The sequence below is a fragment of the Solanum dulcamara genome, chromosome 11, assembly GCF_947179165.1.
Source record: "Solanum dulcamara chromosome 11, daSolDulc1.2, whole genome shotgun sequence".
NCBI lineage: Eukaryota > Viridiplantae > Streptophyta > Magnoliopsida > Solanales > Solanaceae > Solanum > Solanum dulcamara.
The window spans coordinates 61,036,459-61,052,789 of record NC_077247.1 but is presented as its reverse complement, the minus strand read 5'-3'; the positions used below and the strand labels follow the sequence as shown (position 1 = coordinate 61,052,789).

The window sequence follows — 16,331 nt, the reverse complement described above, 5'->3', positions numbered from 1 at the left end:
TTAGGTCTGCGTACACTCTACCCTCCCCAGACCCCACATGGTGGGACTATGCTGGGCTTGTTGTTGTTGTTGTATTGATCTGACTAATATAAATTTACTGAGTGTTTCCTACTTTCCCTTTTAATCCGTTTAGTTGGTAGTGTTAATTGCCTTTTGTTATAATCCTTTTAAGGAAGATAATAGGTGATCTAGAAAAATGATCTACTTCCATGGCTCATACGAAAATAAGTTGGCCATTTTTTTCCCCTCAAATTATAATTATTTTTTTCTTGGTTCAATGTTACTGTAAATACCTGTGAAGTTTAGTGCTCCATTTCTTTTAAATTCGATTAATGGTAATGATTAATGTCATAACCTTTCAAAACTATGAGTTATTCCAAAGTAAGTTACACTTAATCGCATTACTCTTTCTAATACGATTCAACTATCTTTATTTTCAACTCATTTTACTTTTCATGCCAAACGAAAGTGATACATTCACATAACAATATTTTATATTTCAAATATATCATTTCAGAATTGTGCTTTATTTTCACATTTCACATATCTTTTTCATAGCAAGGAAACATTTACCAACTACTATATATTCTGCACGTTGGAGTTGATATTGAAGTTATAATTTGAGCAGTCATGCTCTAGGAATTTAAACAAATAGGATTCTACTACAGAATCTAAACTATATTGGCTAAACAAAAAAAAATTAGTGTAAATATGGGTTAATTTTAGGCCCAACTGAAACCCGTTCCAAGTTAACCCTTCCTTCAGAACTCTGTCTTCTCTGTGTTCCCGCAGAAAAACGTGGGAAGCTGATTCCTCCATTTTCTTCAACAAAGAAAGGTATACGCCTTTTTCTTCGATAAATCAGGAAATTTACTTCTTTGTAACATTTTTATGTAAGTCATATGAAATTGCTATGTAATTTTGGGTTTAGGGAGTCGTGTCAATCGTTGATTATTCTTTTGGTCCTTTTTTCCCTTTTAATATCTCAATTTTGTTTCAGAAGTCTCAAACTTGGTGGGTTATGCGATGTTTTCTGCATTTTGCTTCCGGTGGTTGATTTTTTTGGGTTGACGTAGTTTTATTAAAGATATCTTGTTTTCACTTATTTTGTTTGCCTTTGAAATACCTAAATTCTTGTTTTGATGGGCATTAATCTATATTGGTTTTAGGGAAAGAGGTAATTTGTGATTTGTGGTAATGATAAATATTCATTGTAATTTGTGAAACACAGATTCCAGACATTGAATCTTATGCTTGATTCTAGGAATTGAATGCTGATACTGAAATTTTTTCTTGTTTTGGGGGCAAATTACAAGTTCAGTTTCCATTAACTTAAAAGTTTGAATTTTGGAGGTCTTTTCTCCTCTTTCACATGTGTGTATGCTTTTCCCTCTCTAACTTTCTCTCGGATTGAAGGAGAAACAAAGGAATGGTATTCTTTCCGTAGTTTAGTAATACTGTGTTTCATTGCTGATGTTGTTTATTGATCATCTGTGTTTTATTGCTGATATTGTTTATTGATCATGTTTTTTTACCTCTTGTAGGTTTTCAACCGTTGTATTTGAAGATGTTACAGAATGTTCAACACCAACTTTTGCAATCGCCGGCACGGCTAGGCCTGCCAACTCCCAGTTCACCTTCTCTACAAAACACAGTTGCTCCTCCTAAGTTCTCCTCACAAGTGTTGCAACCCAATCAACAGGCAAATATATTAACTACCACTACCACCTCATCAACGCTCCTTCCTCTTCTCCCACCTCTCTCTAGAGCTCAGTCTCTTCTCATTCAAATGGCATCTCTTGCTTCAAGGCTCTTTGAAGTCTCACCTAACCGGTCCCATTGGCTTAGTGCTTTTCGTGGCTCTTTCCCTTCATTTCTGGCTCCTGCAGCACCAATCCCACAAGATTCCTGCCCATCATCCTCAAAAGAAATCCTCTCAGGGTTTACTTCTCTTCAGACACAACTGTTTGAAGCAGTTGCAGAACTACAAGAAATTCTTGATCTTCAAGATGAGAAGCAAAAAGTCACCCGTGAAATTAAGTCCAATGATTCTGCAATTCTTGCCTTTGCCAACAAACTCAAAGGAGCTGAGCGTGTTCTTGACAATCTTGTTGATGATTACTCTGACTATCGCCGTCCCAAACGGGCCAAGTTGGATAACGCTACCGAAGAATCTTCAGTAACATCTGTGGCAACTCAGTTAAAATTATCTGACATATTGTCATATGCTCATAGGATAAGTTACACTACTTTTGCACCACCTGAATTTGGTGGAGGACAGGCTCCGCTCCGGGGAGCACTCCCACCGGCTCCACAGGATGAGCAATTGCGTGCATCTCAGTTATATATTTTTGCTGATCTTGATGTTGGTTTACCTAAAACAGATGAAGGCAAAGAGAATATTTTGGAGCCACTCATTGAACCTCTGGCAGAAAGTAACCTACTTGCCAATCTTTCATCAATTCAGAGCCTCGTCCCTCCAACTATTGTAGTGCCATCTGGTTGGAAACCTGGTATGCCTGTTGAGTTGCCCACTGATCTCCCTCTTCCTCCACTTGGGTGGAAGCCTGGCGATCCAATTGCTCTTCCTCCAGTGGATTCTCATCCACTTCAAAAGGTCGAGGAGGCACCAGCACGACCAGTACCTCTTCCAGGACTTTCAAGAATGCCCGAACCAATACAAGTTCGACATGTGCAGCTTGATATTGATGATGATAGTAGCGATTATAGTTCTGATGAGGCAAGCTCTGATAGTGAAGATTGATGTGGTTAGCTGTTTTGAGTAGCTAATAAAGGTTCAGCATCTGCAGCTTGACACTACTTCTCCTAGCAAAAAGCAGTGGTTTCTCTTTTTACCTCACTATTGGATGACTTCTCTTTACAACAGGTACCCTTGCTCTCTTTCTATCTGCGTAATTGGGGGCCATTTTAGTTTCAATTTCATGTTTTTTAGCTTTTCTACAATGGGCGTTGTTTAGTAACAGGTCCTATGTCAACAAACTCTTCCCTGCTAACTATGTGCCATGTTCGTCCCAACAGTGTTCTGGAGAGTCAAGATCAAACTGTGAGTTTCTCTCCTGTTGTCGAATGAAAAATGTTTCTTGTTTATACTAGTTAACCTCTTAAAGTTCGTGATAATGCTCTCTGAAGAGTGAGATCAATATTCCGAGTTTATAGTTGAAGACAAAACAAAAGTAATGCATCATCTCCAACACTGACTCTATCGGAGTTGACAAGCACCCAAGGGTGTGGCCTAGCTTGTAGACACTTAAGTGGGATGAAAACTAAGAGGTCTCATGTTTAATTCTCAGAGGAGTATGTTGGCAAGAAGCCATCTCTGAAGTTGAACATACAACAAGAAGATGAAGTGAAGATGAAGAGAAAAACAAAGAAGAAAGAAGAATAACTCAACCGACAGAAATAAAGAAGTCTCCAGAAGAAGAGAAGATAGAGAAGATATTTATGTCCAAATCTCCAAATAATGGACAGGTTCATCACAGCCATTGATTTGCCACATTAAATCATAGCCATTGATATTCAAGATAACATCACAACCATTGAAGCAATCTTGATGGATCAAATCTGGACCATACATCTCAATATACAACACCTGTACATAAAAACAAATTTAGTTAGTTTGTTATTTTTTCAGCCAATGAGAATAGCACAAATATGTAGGATTTTTTATTTTCTTTAATAGATTATTAGTTAGGTATTTGTATATAAGATGGATGGATAGAATATTGAGAAAGATATACAGAAAATTCCCAAATTTCGTCTCTTCAATTTTGATTTCCTTCATGGTATCAGAGCACTGATCTCGATCCACCTCTCAATTTCTGTGTCATCATCTTCATTACTGTTGTCACAGTTTCACCTTACTCACAAAAGGGTAAGCAGAAATGGGTGACAATGTTGCAGAAATGGGTGACAATGTTGCATCAGTTGCTGAAGCTGCAAATAACACCATGGTGACTTATGATGTAGGCCACCCATATCACCTCAATCCTTCAGATTCCCCTGGGATGAATCTCATCCATTCTATATTTGATGGAAAAGGTTTTCCAGGATGGAGAAGATCAATCTTCATAGCCTTGTCTGCAAAGAAGAAATTAGGCTTTATCAATGGATGCATTAAAGCACCAGAACCAACATCTAAAGATTATGAACAATGGAGCTGTGTAAATGATATGATAATAGCATGGCTTTTGAATGCATTATCTCTAGATATTAGAGATAGTGTCATTTACTCAAAAACAGCTAAAGAGCTATGGGATAGTTTGGAACAAAGATTTGGAAAGCTGGATGGAGCTAAACTCTATCAACTTCAAAAGGAATTGTCCACTGTAGTGCAGGGAAACAATAACATAGCTGGGTATTTTACCAAGCTTAAAAGGATATGGGATGAGCTAGATTCTCTTAACCTTGCTTCATATTGCACCTGTGTCTGTCTATGTGATGGTAAGGGTAAGTTAATGAAGTCACTAGAAGATCAAAAGTTAATTCACTTTCTTATGGGCCTCAATGATGCCTATGCTCAAGCTAGGAGTACCATCATCATGATGAATCCATTGCCATCAATGGATGTTGCCTATTCTTTGCTACTTCAAGATGAAAATCAAAGAGAAGCTAGTGTTACTGCTTTCAGCATCCCACCTGATTCTGGTTCTTTTATGGTTTCTGGGAGAATGAAGGGAAACTACAAACCTGGAAATCAACTTAACAAGGGAGGAAACAGTCCTCATTTGTATGGACACAGTGTTGCTAAACCTACAAGAGGAGGAGTTAGCCAGAGGTTCAAGCAGAGGAGAGCAAAATACAACTCTAATGTTTCTTGTACTTACTGTAAGAAGATAGGACATGTACAAGATGACTGCTTCAGACTTCATGGTTTCCCTGAAGATTTTGAATTCACCAAGCCCAAGGAGTATGGACACAATATCAGAGGGAATGCTGCTATAGGAAATGAAGAAGCTGAGAACATGAACTCCACACCTGCTGCTCAACCAACTCAATTTAGCAAAGAACAATACAATGAAATAGTCCAGCAGGTGTTAAAGGAAATGAAACTTTCCCACTCAAACTCATCAGGTTCAACTGTCAATGCCAATGCCATGGCTGGTACTATTTTAAAATATTCAGGATCATGCTTTGCAGCTTATAACACTAGCTCCTGGATCATTGATTCAGGGGCCTCAGAACATATGTGTTTTAATCCTAATTCCTTTCTAACCCTTAAGCCCTTGCCTGCACCATTGAATATAAGTTTGCCCAATTCTTTTAGAATTTCTGTCACACATGTGGGAAGTGTTCCTGTTCTCCCTAATCTAACCCTGAATAATGTCTTGCTTGTCCCAGATTTTAAATACAACTTACTTTCAGTTCATAGATTGTGTGTGCAACTTCAATGTGATCTTTTATTCACTCTTACTGGGTGTGTGTTACAGGACCCTTTCCTGAGGAAGGCACAAGTTTTTGGTGAAGTAGGGGATGGACTCTATCTACTCAAGCCTACTAAAATAGAGTCAAGTCAAGTCAAAGAAGTCTTTTCTATTCAAAAAAGGAGGAAATTCCACAGTTCCTGTTCCTAGGGAAGTAGTTTCAAAGGTAGTAGCTACCAAAATTGTTCCTAGTTCTGTTTTAGTGTCCAATACAAAATGTAATACTTCCTCTGTTGGTGTGCATGCAAATACTATTTCTAATGTAAGATTGTGGCACATCAGACTGGGGCACCTACCCTTTCCAGCAATGAAAAACTTAAGTTTCATTCATTTTCCTTCTTGCTCAAATTATTTGTGTCCTATATGTCCTCAAGCTAGACAAAGTAGACTACCTTTTCCATTGAGTTTCATCAAAACACAAAGAATATTTGAATTAATCCACATTGACACTTGGGGTCCCTTTAAGGAAGCTACTTACAATGATTATTCTTATTTTTTAACCATAGTGGATGACTATAGCAGGGGGACATGGACTTTTCTCCTGAAAACTAAATCTAATGCATTTCCAGTTCTCAGAGATTTCTTATTAATGGTGGAAAGACAATTTGAAGTAAAAGTTAAAAGGATAAGGTCAGATAATGCCTTAGAACTTGGAAAAGGATCACTAGAGGCTGCTTATCTCAAATCAACAGGGATCATTCATGAGACATCTTGTGTAGCTACACCTCAACAAAATGGAATTGTTGAGAGGAAACATAGACATCTCTTGGAAATAGCAAGAGGGTTATATTTCCAGTCTAAAGTTCCTATTCAATACTGGGGTGAGTGTATACTCACTGCCACTTATCTCATTAACAGACTGCCTACTAAGGTCTTGAAGAACAAATCCCCATATCAAGTTCTTTTCAGAAAATCACCATCCTACAACAATTTTAAGTGTTTTGGATGTTTGTGTTTTGTTTCTAGTCTGGCACAACATAGAGACAAATTCCAACCTAGAGCTAAAACATGTGTTTTTTTGGGATATTCTCAGACTCAAAAGGGGTATAAAGTTCTGGATATGGAAACCAGGAAAGTGTTTGTTTCTAGGAATGTAAAGTTTCATGAAGAATACTACCCTTTTGCCAAAATTCCTCATTCAGGTGGGACTCTTTTTCCACCATTTGATCTTGCTGCTGAGCCTACCAAGCCTATCTCTAGCTCACCACATTTTCATTCAGCTGCTCCACCTCCACCCACACCTAACACTCCCAGTTCTTCCTCAGATTTACCATCTACTTCTCAAATTCCTCCTCATGATGTGCCTTCTGGCTCACCTTCTGTCTTTCCTGACCTTCAACCATCTCATACTCAAACTCTACCCCTTTCCACTAGACAATCAACCAGAATTAAACAGGCACCTGCTTACCTTCAAGATTTCATCTGTAACAGCATTCAGTTGACTGATGTTACAAATTCCTGCTTCATTCATCCCACTACACCAACCATTTTCTCTTTTGCATCTCTATCTCTCTCCAACCAGACTCTGCTTCAATCCTTTTCACAAATTTCAGAGCCTACAAGTTATGCTGAGGCAAGCCAACACCCTGGTTGGGTCCAAGCAATGGAAGCTGAAATTCAAGCCCTACAAGATAATAACACATGGTCAGTAATGGAATTACCTGCCGGAAAGAAACCTTTGCCATGTAAATGGGTATTTAAAGTAAAACATAAATCAGATGGATCCATAGAAAGGTTGAAAGCCAGACTAGTTGTAAGGGGGGATGTTCAACAAGAAGGCATAGATTTTACTGAAACTTTTTCCCCAGTGGTCAAAATGACCACTATTAGATGTTTACTCACAGTTGCTATCAAGAAAGGCTGGAGAGTGTCTCAACTTGATGTCAACAATGCTTTCCTACATGGTGAATTGCAAGAGGAGGTTTATATGAGATTCCCAGCAGGTTTGGACCCTCCTTCACCTAGGTATGTTTGTCTTCTCAAGAAGTCCTTGTATGGCCTTAAGCAAGCATCTCGACAGTGGTATGCTAGGCTTGCTGGAGCTTTAAGTTTCAAAGGATATACTAGTTCTTTAAATGACTATTCTTTGTTTTTCAAGACTACTGGTGGTCTTGTTTCCATTATTGCAGTCTATGTGGATGACATTTTACTCACAGGTGATGCTGTTTCTGAAATTCTTGATGTTACTCATTTTCTCAATGCTGAATTTAAAGTCAAAATGTTGGGTGATATCAACTATTTTCTGGGTATGGAAATAATCAGGGAAGCCTCAGGTTTCATCATCAGTCAACGACAGTTTGCTATGAATCTTCTTAAGGAATTTGACTGCACTGGTTCAAGTGTATCCTCACCTCTTGACCCTTACATGAAGTTGCAAGCTGATGATGGACCTTTCCTGGACAACCCCACTGCATATCGGCATCTAGTTGGAAAATTGAATTTTTTGACTCATACTAGACCTGATCTTTCCTATGCCGTTCTGTGCCTTAGTCAATACATGCAGCGGCCTTGTCTTTCCCATTTCTCCGCTACTCTGAGGGTGCTTCGTTATCTTAGGGAAGATCCAGGCCAAGGTATTCTTCTCTCCTCTCTGCCTTCTTTTGATCTCCTTGCTTTTTGCGACGCCGACTGGGCTTCCTGCAAGGACAGTCGTAGATCAGTTAGTGGTTTCTTTATTACACTGGGAGGTGCTCCTATTTCGTGGAAATCAAAGAAACAGATGTCTGTTTCCCTTTCTTCTGCCGAAGCAGAGTACAGATCGATGAGACGAGTTACAGCGGAGCTTACCTGGTTAGTGCGTCTACTGGATGATCTATCTACTCCTCCTTCTCTCCCTATTCCTCTTCATTCTGATAGTCAGGCAGCTATTCATATCGCTCGGAATCCGGTCTTCCACGAACGCACGAAACACGTTGATTTGGACTGTCACTTCGTGCGTCAACAATTTCTCTCCGGTCTGATTTCACTGCACTTTGTTCCTTCTCATCATCAGCTTGCCGATTTGTTTACCAAGCCTCTCTCTGGGGCTTCTCACCGTGCGTTGATGGACAAGTTGGGTGTTATGACCCTTCCCCCCAACTTGAGGGGGGATGTTGGCAAGAAGCCATCTCTGAAGTTGAACATACAGCAAGAAGATGAAGTGAAGATGAAGAGAAAAACAAAGAAGAAAGAAGAAGAACTCAACCGACAGAAATAAAGAAGTCTCCAGAAGAAAAGAAGATAGAGAAGATATTTATGTCCAAATCTCCAAATAATGGACAGGTTCATCACAGCCATTGATTTGCCACATTAAATCATAGCCATTGATATTCAAGATAACATCACAACCATTGAAGCAATCTTGATGGATCAAATCTGGACCATACATCTCAATATACAACACCTGTACATAAAAACAAATTTAGTTAGTTTGTTATTTTTTCAGCCAATGAGAATAGCACAAATATGTAGGATTTTTTATTTTCTTTAATAGATTATTAGTTAGGTATTTGTATATAAGATGGATGGATAGAATATTGAGAAAGATATACAGAAAATTCCCAAATTTCGTCTCTTCAATTTTGATTTCCTTCAGAGTAAACAAACATTGAGTGATTTCTTCCTGTTTGTCCTTGGTGGACAGAGTTACTTTGTATCGGGTGTTGGTGGAACGTAGCAAGTCACCCATGGAATAGTTGATTTGTGCGCAAGGTGGCACAGAATTGCCGTTATCTGGAAAAAAATCCATCGGTGTTAGCAGATAGTGAACTTAAAATTCAATTGGACCAGTAGGGATTTCTTTTTGTGATGCTTTTATTTTTGATGTTTTAATTTAGGCTTAGGAAGCCCTAGTCATATTGGTAATAATTTGTGCATTCAGCTTGACTGCAGTTGGGCAGTTTAACTCCCATCTTCTTTTCACCTTGTGGATGCTTGACCACGTTTCCCAAAAGGTCAATAAGCACCGCCCTGCTTCACTTTTGGTTCACTGCTCTTGGTGGCAATGATTTCCAACAAGTCGCATCAAAATGTAAAACATGGAATTCATGCTGGTTTACAGTCTCGAACTAAGATTCTAATAGCGCCATTCCTGATTCTGTTCATCTTGTATTCACAAGCCATATGGTACATTTCTGCCACGCACAGAATCAGAATTCTTGTTTTGAGAAACCTGAATCAGTTGGGGAAAACATGGTTTACAGCCGACTTGTGGGACTTCACAGCTGAGTGATTCTAGAGTGGATCACCTTCAAGCAGGGATGAGTTTACAGCTAGAAGAAATTGGAATTTTATGTTCAGTTAGACTAAGCCATCAAATTTGAAGTGGGGATGCTACGGGTTACAGTCCCTTCCCTTGCCCTGATCTTTGATGTAATTTTAAAATTTATTAAAAGATGTGACAGACAAAAAAATGGATTCTATCATTAGATTTGTACTCAATTCTTTTTACTAAAAATTAAGATAATTTGACAAGGAAGTGAGTTCTCAGAATAATATGTTACATGTACTTGAGTAATAATTTTGGAACTAGAGTAATCAAAACTCTCAAAAGAAATAAAACTGATCTCTTGCTATATGGTATCCCTGCTTCAACATGCAATCTGCTTGTACCTGTTGGAAAAGAAAGCCATAGTTTTTTCCTCTCCTTTACCTAAGTTTATTAGAAAAATCCCTGTTACAAGATATACAATAATGTACTTGTATCTCAGCAAAGTGATACTCTATTGTCTTTTGGTGTGGTTAAAAAAACAGAAAGGAATCTGAACTTATTCAAGAAAGGAAAATATTTTTGAGTTAAAATGACAATGAAACAAACAAAAGGTGTCAGAGGCTGATTTACAGTACTCCATTAAAAATTTACAGTACTCCATTATTTATGTATTAAAATATTATTCATAAATTCTAAATTCGTCTATATTTTAAAATATAGCTGTCTGTCAATAAGAGAAAACCGTGCATGAGCTGTGAGATGACTGTCACTAAGAAAATGGACGTTTCATTCTCTCATGTCATGGGACCAGCCTCTTCATTTGCCTATCGTCCTATCCCCAGCACTCCTGTTTGTTACCTCCTTCCACTCTCAATACATGTGGCTCCTCTCCCATTTATATGATACTTTTTTAATTGATGGTCTTTTTTATTTTTTAAAATAATTTTTAATTTTAAACTTTTTAAATAAGGTACAATAATAATGTCATTTGAATAAGTTGGAGCTAATTATGAACCGAATTGATTTGTAATAATAATAATAGAGTAGCATATTCTTTTGGGGCCGTGCCTACTACTAATGTACAAAAGAAAAACTATCAATTCGGTGATATGAATTTGCTTTTATGGATCCTACCCCCGCAATCTTTGATTTAAACGTCAATAATAGGGGCCTTAACTAATAAAAGAGAGGACAACAAAATTACGTTTTTCATTTTTCCCCAATAAAGCGAGAGAAAAGGGAGGCAACTTCTTCATTCTTCCTTTTAATAGAGGAAGAGAGAGCACTCGAATTCACGTCATATAAAACTCATTCATTTTTAATACTTGAATCCAAAAAACCTAATTAATGTGAGAAGATGATATCCATCACACCATTATTGCAGATGGTAATAGCAGAGCGTCTTTGTTCAAATATAAGTAAGTTGACACATTTTAGTTAAAAAAAATATAATGTTGGAATGATTAGGAAGCTGAATAATTAAATCAGAGAAAGCAACACAAGCATGTGATTAAGGGCACATCATACGGCGCCAACTCCGTCCTTAATTTCTCCCACAAAATTCTGAGATACAGTACAACTCGAAAGTCGCAAATCACATGTTTTAACCCTTGGATTACATTCTGCTAATCACGCGTATCCCCACCCTCAAATCTTTTACTCTCATCCTACGTGTCCCTTCTAAAATATCATTTCTAAGTTAAAAAGTGAACTAGAGAGTTTATATAAAATCTATATCTTTTAACTATTTAGCATATTTTTTAATTTTAATATTAAATATATTATTATTTCAAATATTAACGAACTCAGGTCCGAATACTGTTCGGTTTAATCTCCGAAATTGATCAAATAGTATCTGGATAGGACGTCAATCAGTAACTAATAAAAACTATGATAAGTATTTCTTAATTCGAATCGAAAATTAAAATCCAAAATGCTGCAAGGCCACCGACGGGTCAATTCAGAGTAGCGGGTCCCATGTCCCGTGATTGGTGCTTCATGGAACGACGCGTGTTCCTTTTTTTTTTTTTTTTATCTTTCCTCATAAGTCATAGGATTCTCTTGCTAAGTTTCCCATTCACGTGACAATGTCTTCTCTTTAAAATTATTTTTTATTTCTTGTTTCTGTTTAATGATGACTTAAAGCTCCACTCAAAAAAACCTTTACCAATTTCCCTCCCTTTATCCATATTCCTTTTGTGCCTCATTCACGTACAAAAATATCCTTTCATTTTATATGTTCCCATTTTTCTTTCTTGGTCCTCAATTATTTAGGACACTTTACATAAAACCTAAACCTTATACAAAACTTGTAGCTTAATTTTATTTACCTCAATACTAATAGAAAGATTAACTAGACTAAGATTTACTCTAATAATAACATTGAATATCTATTTAATAGACCTTCTCTTCTTGTATTTTTCACTCATCGAGAAGCTTTAATTTTTAAGTCTTGACTAATTCAAATCCAAATTTCTTATGAAAATCCTATTTGATTTTAAAACTCGAATTCAAAATATAATTAAAAATGAACAGAGTATTTATTACTTGACAATGGTAATAATCCTTTTTACCAATGTACCTAAAAGAAAGAAAAAATGCTGAGTTGTAAACAGAAAAGAACTTGGAATTATAGAAGAAAATGAGAGTAGAACATGTTCCATTAAATAATAAAACAAAAAGAAAAATAAAATAACAGATCATTGAATGAAGAGAAGAAGTGATGAAGACCCCATTGAAGCCCTCCAGCTATTTCCCATCCCCACTTCTCATATTATTTCCATCTCCTTTTTTTAGCCATTTTTCTCTAAATCCAAACGCCTCTACTTTCCCTTCTCTAAGAATCAGCAGAAAAATAGCTTAACAGAAAACTATGCAAATGGGTTTAACTGTTGCGTTTTTTCTTTTCTTCTCTGTATTCTTAACTCCCTCTTTATCACAGCGCCATTCGCCGCTAAATACTGCATATTACACGAGATCATGTCCAAGATTTGAACAAATTATGCAAGAAACCACTACAAACAAACAGATCACTTCACCTACTACCGCCGCCGCCACCCTCCGCCTCTTCTTCCACGACTGCTTCGTCGGCGGCTGCGACGCCTCCGTCCTCGTCTCCTCCACTCCTTTCAACAAAGCCGAACGTGACGCCGATATCAACCTTTCTCTCCCCGGCGACGGATTCGATGTAATTGTACGCGCCAAAACGGCGCTTGAACTTACTTGCCCCGGAGTTGTCTCTTGCTCCGACATTCTCGCCGTCGCTACCCGGAATCTCGTCGTACAAACCGGAGGTCCGTTTTATCCAGTTCATTTGGGCCGTAAAGATTCTTTTATTTCAAAAGCTTCGTTGGTAGAAGGAAATCTGCCCCGACCCACAATGCCGATGGATCAAATCATTAAGATTTTCGGGTCAAAGGGGTTTTCGGTTCCGGAAATGGTAGCATTATCCGGTGCTCACACAATTGGGTTTTCACATTGTAAAGAGTTCAGCTCAAATCTTTACAATTACAACAAAACTTCACAATATGATCCTTCTTACAACCCCAGATTTGCTCAAGCTTTGAGAAATGCTTGTGGTAATTACCAGAAAGATCCAACATTGTCCGTTTTCAACGATGTAATGAGTCCTAATAAATTCGATAACATGTACTACCAGAATTTACCCAAGGGTCTGGGTCTGTTGTCTTCCGACCGGGGTCTGTTTTCAGATCCGAGAACGAGAATTCATGTTGAAGAGTATATTAGAGATCAAAATGCATTCTTTAAGGCGTTTGCTTCAGCAATGCAGAAGCTTAGTGAGCATGGTGTTAAAATTGGGAGAAGTGGTGAGATCAGGCACAGGTGTGATGCTTTCAACAATTGAACTACTTGAGGTCCGGGGTGTTGATTATGTTACTGTATGTTTTTTTGGGGTTCGAATTTCTTTTTTGAATTTAATCACTTACAAGGTGAAAGCAAAAACTTATAATATGTATACAATGCTTTTTACTTCCATTTATTTAGATTAGAAAGCTCTCATTTTGCTCTGCTTCAGTTCTGTTTCGGAACTACTACTACTACGACTTGTGATTAGTGTGAAGTACTACATTATATTGAAAGGGTGTATGTTGAGATGCACTTAAGAGGCTATTCGTTCGTCAAATTTGATTCAATAAGAAATGAAACCGTAAATAGAGTTTGTAAAATTTTCACTTTCCCTTTGGAGCTAGTGTGAGATATTTCCTGTCTGCATCTTGTTCGTTTCCTTTTGGAACTAGTGTTCAAAATGTTGCCTTTTCAGTTTAAAATGTTGGATTTTGTTTTGTTGCTTTATGATTTGAGAGCAGGTGTTCGAAAAGGTGGAATCTTGTTTTCCGGTTGGTGTATACTTTATTACAGTGATTACAAGGGCATTGCCAACTCAAGTTCACCTGGTATCATGCCACTAACAAAATGAACAATAAGCTAAAGAGACACATAACGCGCTTGGTATTTATTACTACTTAATAATAAGGGCAAAATAGATATAAATATTTCTTGATTTTTTAAATTGAACAAGTAAAAATGAACATTTATTTTTAGTATAATAAACAAATGAAAATGGGACTGGGCTGAACTGAATGGTCCAGAACGCCACCAGCCGGGTTTCCAGTGGGACCGGGTTGAACTGAACCGGTAACGGAACCGGGCCGTCCCAGACCCACCGCCACCCCTAAGTTCACCTGGTGGGTTAACTAAATGAACAATTAGCTAAAGAGACACATAACGCGCTTGGTATTGATTCTTGTCGAGGTGTAAATAAATTTTGGTAACTCGCATAGCCCGTCCTAATTTGAACGGTTAGGATTATATCAGACTCTATGGATTGAACTTAAAAAAATCATCAAATTATTGGGACAAAAATATGTTACCCCAACTTGTCAAGATGCAATTAGTCATCCTTTTAAAATTTGCTTCATGTTTGAGTTATGAATAATTGAATATAATCAATTTCGACTCAAACTCATTTTGAAACTATGGGTCCTGACCTGTTTGATCGGCTCAAGTTTGATGTAACTCTATGACGACTTAATGTATGCTAGCTAGTTCAAAAGAAATCGAAGAAGGTATATTATATTTAAATGGAAGCGATAGGTCTCTATTATGGTGACAATAAGGTGGCATGTATTCCATCAGCTTTTGCTATATCGGAATACTTAAATTAGATATGAAGAGGCCAGCATAAATAAACAAACGAGAATCGGCATTCCCCGCCATCTCCGCCCTCTTGTCTGGGTTCTGCTCCCATCGGCCATCATTCAAACTTTTTTCATGAAATTGAACATCAAGAAATACTCTGACTACGGCATCTTCAAGTCAATACTCTCCAAATACATATGACATAGTTCTCTTGATTTTCTAAATTGGACGATTAAAAGTAGACATTTAGTGTAGTGCACAAGTGAAAATGAACTGTGAGAGTAACAAATTAGGATGCATAACTAAGTTATCTTATGTAAGTAGCATACATAGGTCTAGAATGCATAAGAATGAACGTTAAAGAAGAGAATTAAAAAATAGATTAAACAAGGAAGAAGACGAAGTCATTTATTCAACCGGCAGAAGGAAAACAACTAGGATAAGTTATTGTAGCAATATCTAAACTTTAGTTTCGTTTTCCCAGAGATGTAATTGTTTCAAGTTTACTCTAGCGAAAGCAAAAGCTTTAGAGGATTGCTCATCTTCAAGAATCCTATGCATTTTGGAAGGGCACTGCATGCTGATCAAAGCCAGTTAGGCATCCAAAGGAACTAGTTTCTCAGTCATGTGAATCACTGATCCTATATCTTTTGAAGTTCTTGCAGTATGGAACCATGTAGCACAAGCACAAAGATAATCTTTCAAACAAATAGACCTTTTTCAAAGAAGCAAATTCATTTTGGACACTGCAGTCCGCTCCATTTCCTATTCAAAGATCAACCCTTAGTAATTACAATCAAAGGAGGATATAACCTATGAAATCGGGTTCATCTGAACCCAGTACTTTTGATGCAAAGCATAATTTATCTGTAAAAATTCACGAAAATTGCAGCAAAATGCAGTTATGAACGCATAACTTTAAAAATATCATGGGTTCAATGCTAAGCAGTAAGCACCATAAAAATTGGACCCATAAAACTTAAGTCCTGGATCTGCCTATGCGGATAGAAAACTAGAACATTCGTCTACGGTAAACGAAGACACAAACAACATTAGTGTCTGATTAAGTAAAGTTCCCACAAAGATCATAAAGGGCAAGGAGATATTACAGAAGGAGAAAGCACAACACACAGTTGTAAGGTCAGATGAAGATCAACCATCTCACTGTGACAAAAATATCAATTGAAGATGTAAGGCATAAATAGCAGGGCCTATTCATATATTTCATCAATCAAAGCAAGTAATTGAAACGATCAAAATGATATGTACAGCAATATAATCTGTAATGAGAATCTTTCGAAATTTTTGGCATGTAAAAGTCAGCATTATAAGGAGAAATAGAAGAGAACGAAGGGGCTAAGCAGGGTTCAGAAGTTATACATCTAAACTCTTACAGAAGTATATAATCTTTGTCCTGCAATTGTAACTATTGATCAAGCACTAAAGTCCCAGTGTAAAAATGTAAGTGCAGAAATTGCAACCTTCCCACACATCAGAGTAAAGATTGTACGAATGGTACACTCTTCATTCTTGCTTTCACG

The 16,331-nt window shown here is 37.4% G+C and overlaps 2 protein-coding genes across 8 annotated transcripts; both read left to right on the top strand.

Annotated features, from left to right (window-relative positions):
• The first annotated feature begins 640 nt into the window (after positions 1–640).
• LOC129873029 (mediator of RNA polymerase II transcription subunit 4-like) lies at positions 641–6,402 on the top strand. Of its 7 annotated transcripts, none has more exons than XM_055948018.1 (3): positions 641–837; positions 1,545–2,795; positions 2,888–3,318. In XM_055948018.1, the coding sequence occupies exon 2, from the start codon at positions 1,568–1,570 to the stop codon at positions 2,762–2,764; it is 1,197 nt and encodes a 398-aa protein (XP_055803993.1). In that variant the 5' UTR covers positions 641–837; positions 1,545–1,567; the 3' UTR covers positions 2,765–2,795; positions 2,888–3,318. The 7 variants fall into 7 exon arrangements, 2 of the variants coding, with proteins under 2 accessions (XP_055803993.1, XP_055803994.1); XR_008762639.1 differs by lacking the exon at positions 2,888–3,318 and adding an exon at positions 5,448–6,402 and having other exon boundaries at positions 642–837; positions 1,545–2,887; XR_008762640.1 differs by having other exon boundaries at positions 642–837; positions 1,545–2,887; positions 3,312–3,790.
• A 5,933-nt stretch (positions 6,403–12,335) lies between these two features.
• Positions 12,336–13,817, top strand: LOC129874567 (peroxidase 31). The gene has a single exon (XM_055949869.1). The coding sequence runs from the start codon at positions 12,503–12,505 to the stop codon at positions 13,493–13,495; it is 993 nt and encodes a 330-aa protein (XP_055805844.1). The 5' UTR covers positions 12,336–12,502; the 3' UTR covers positions 13,496–13,817.
• Positions 13,818–16,331: the final 2,514 nt, after the last annotated feature.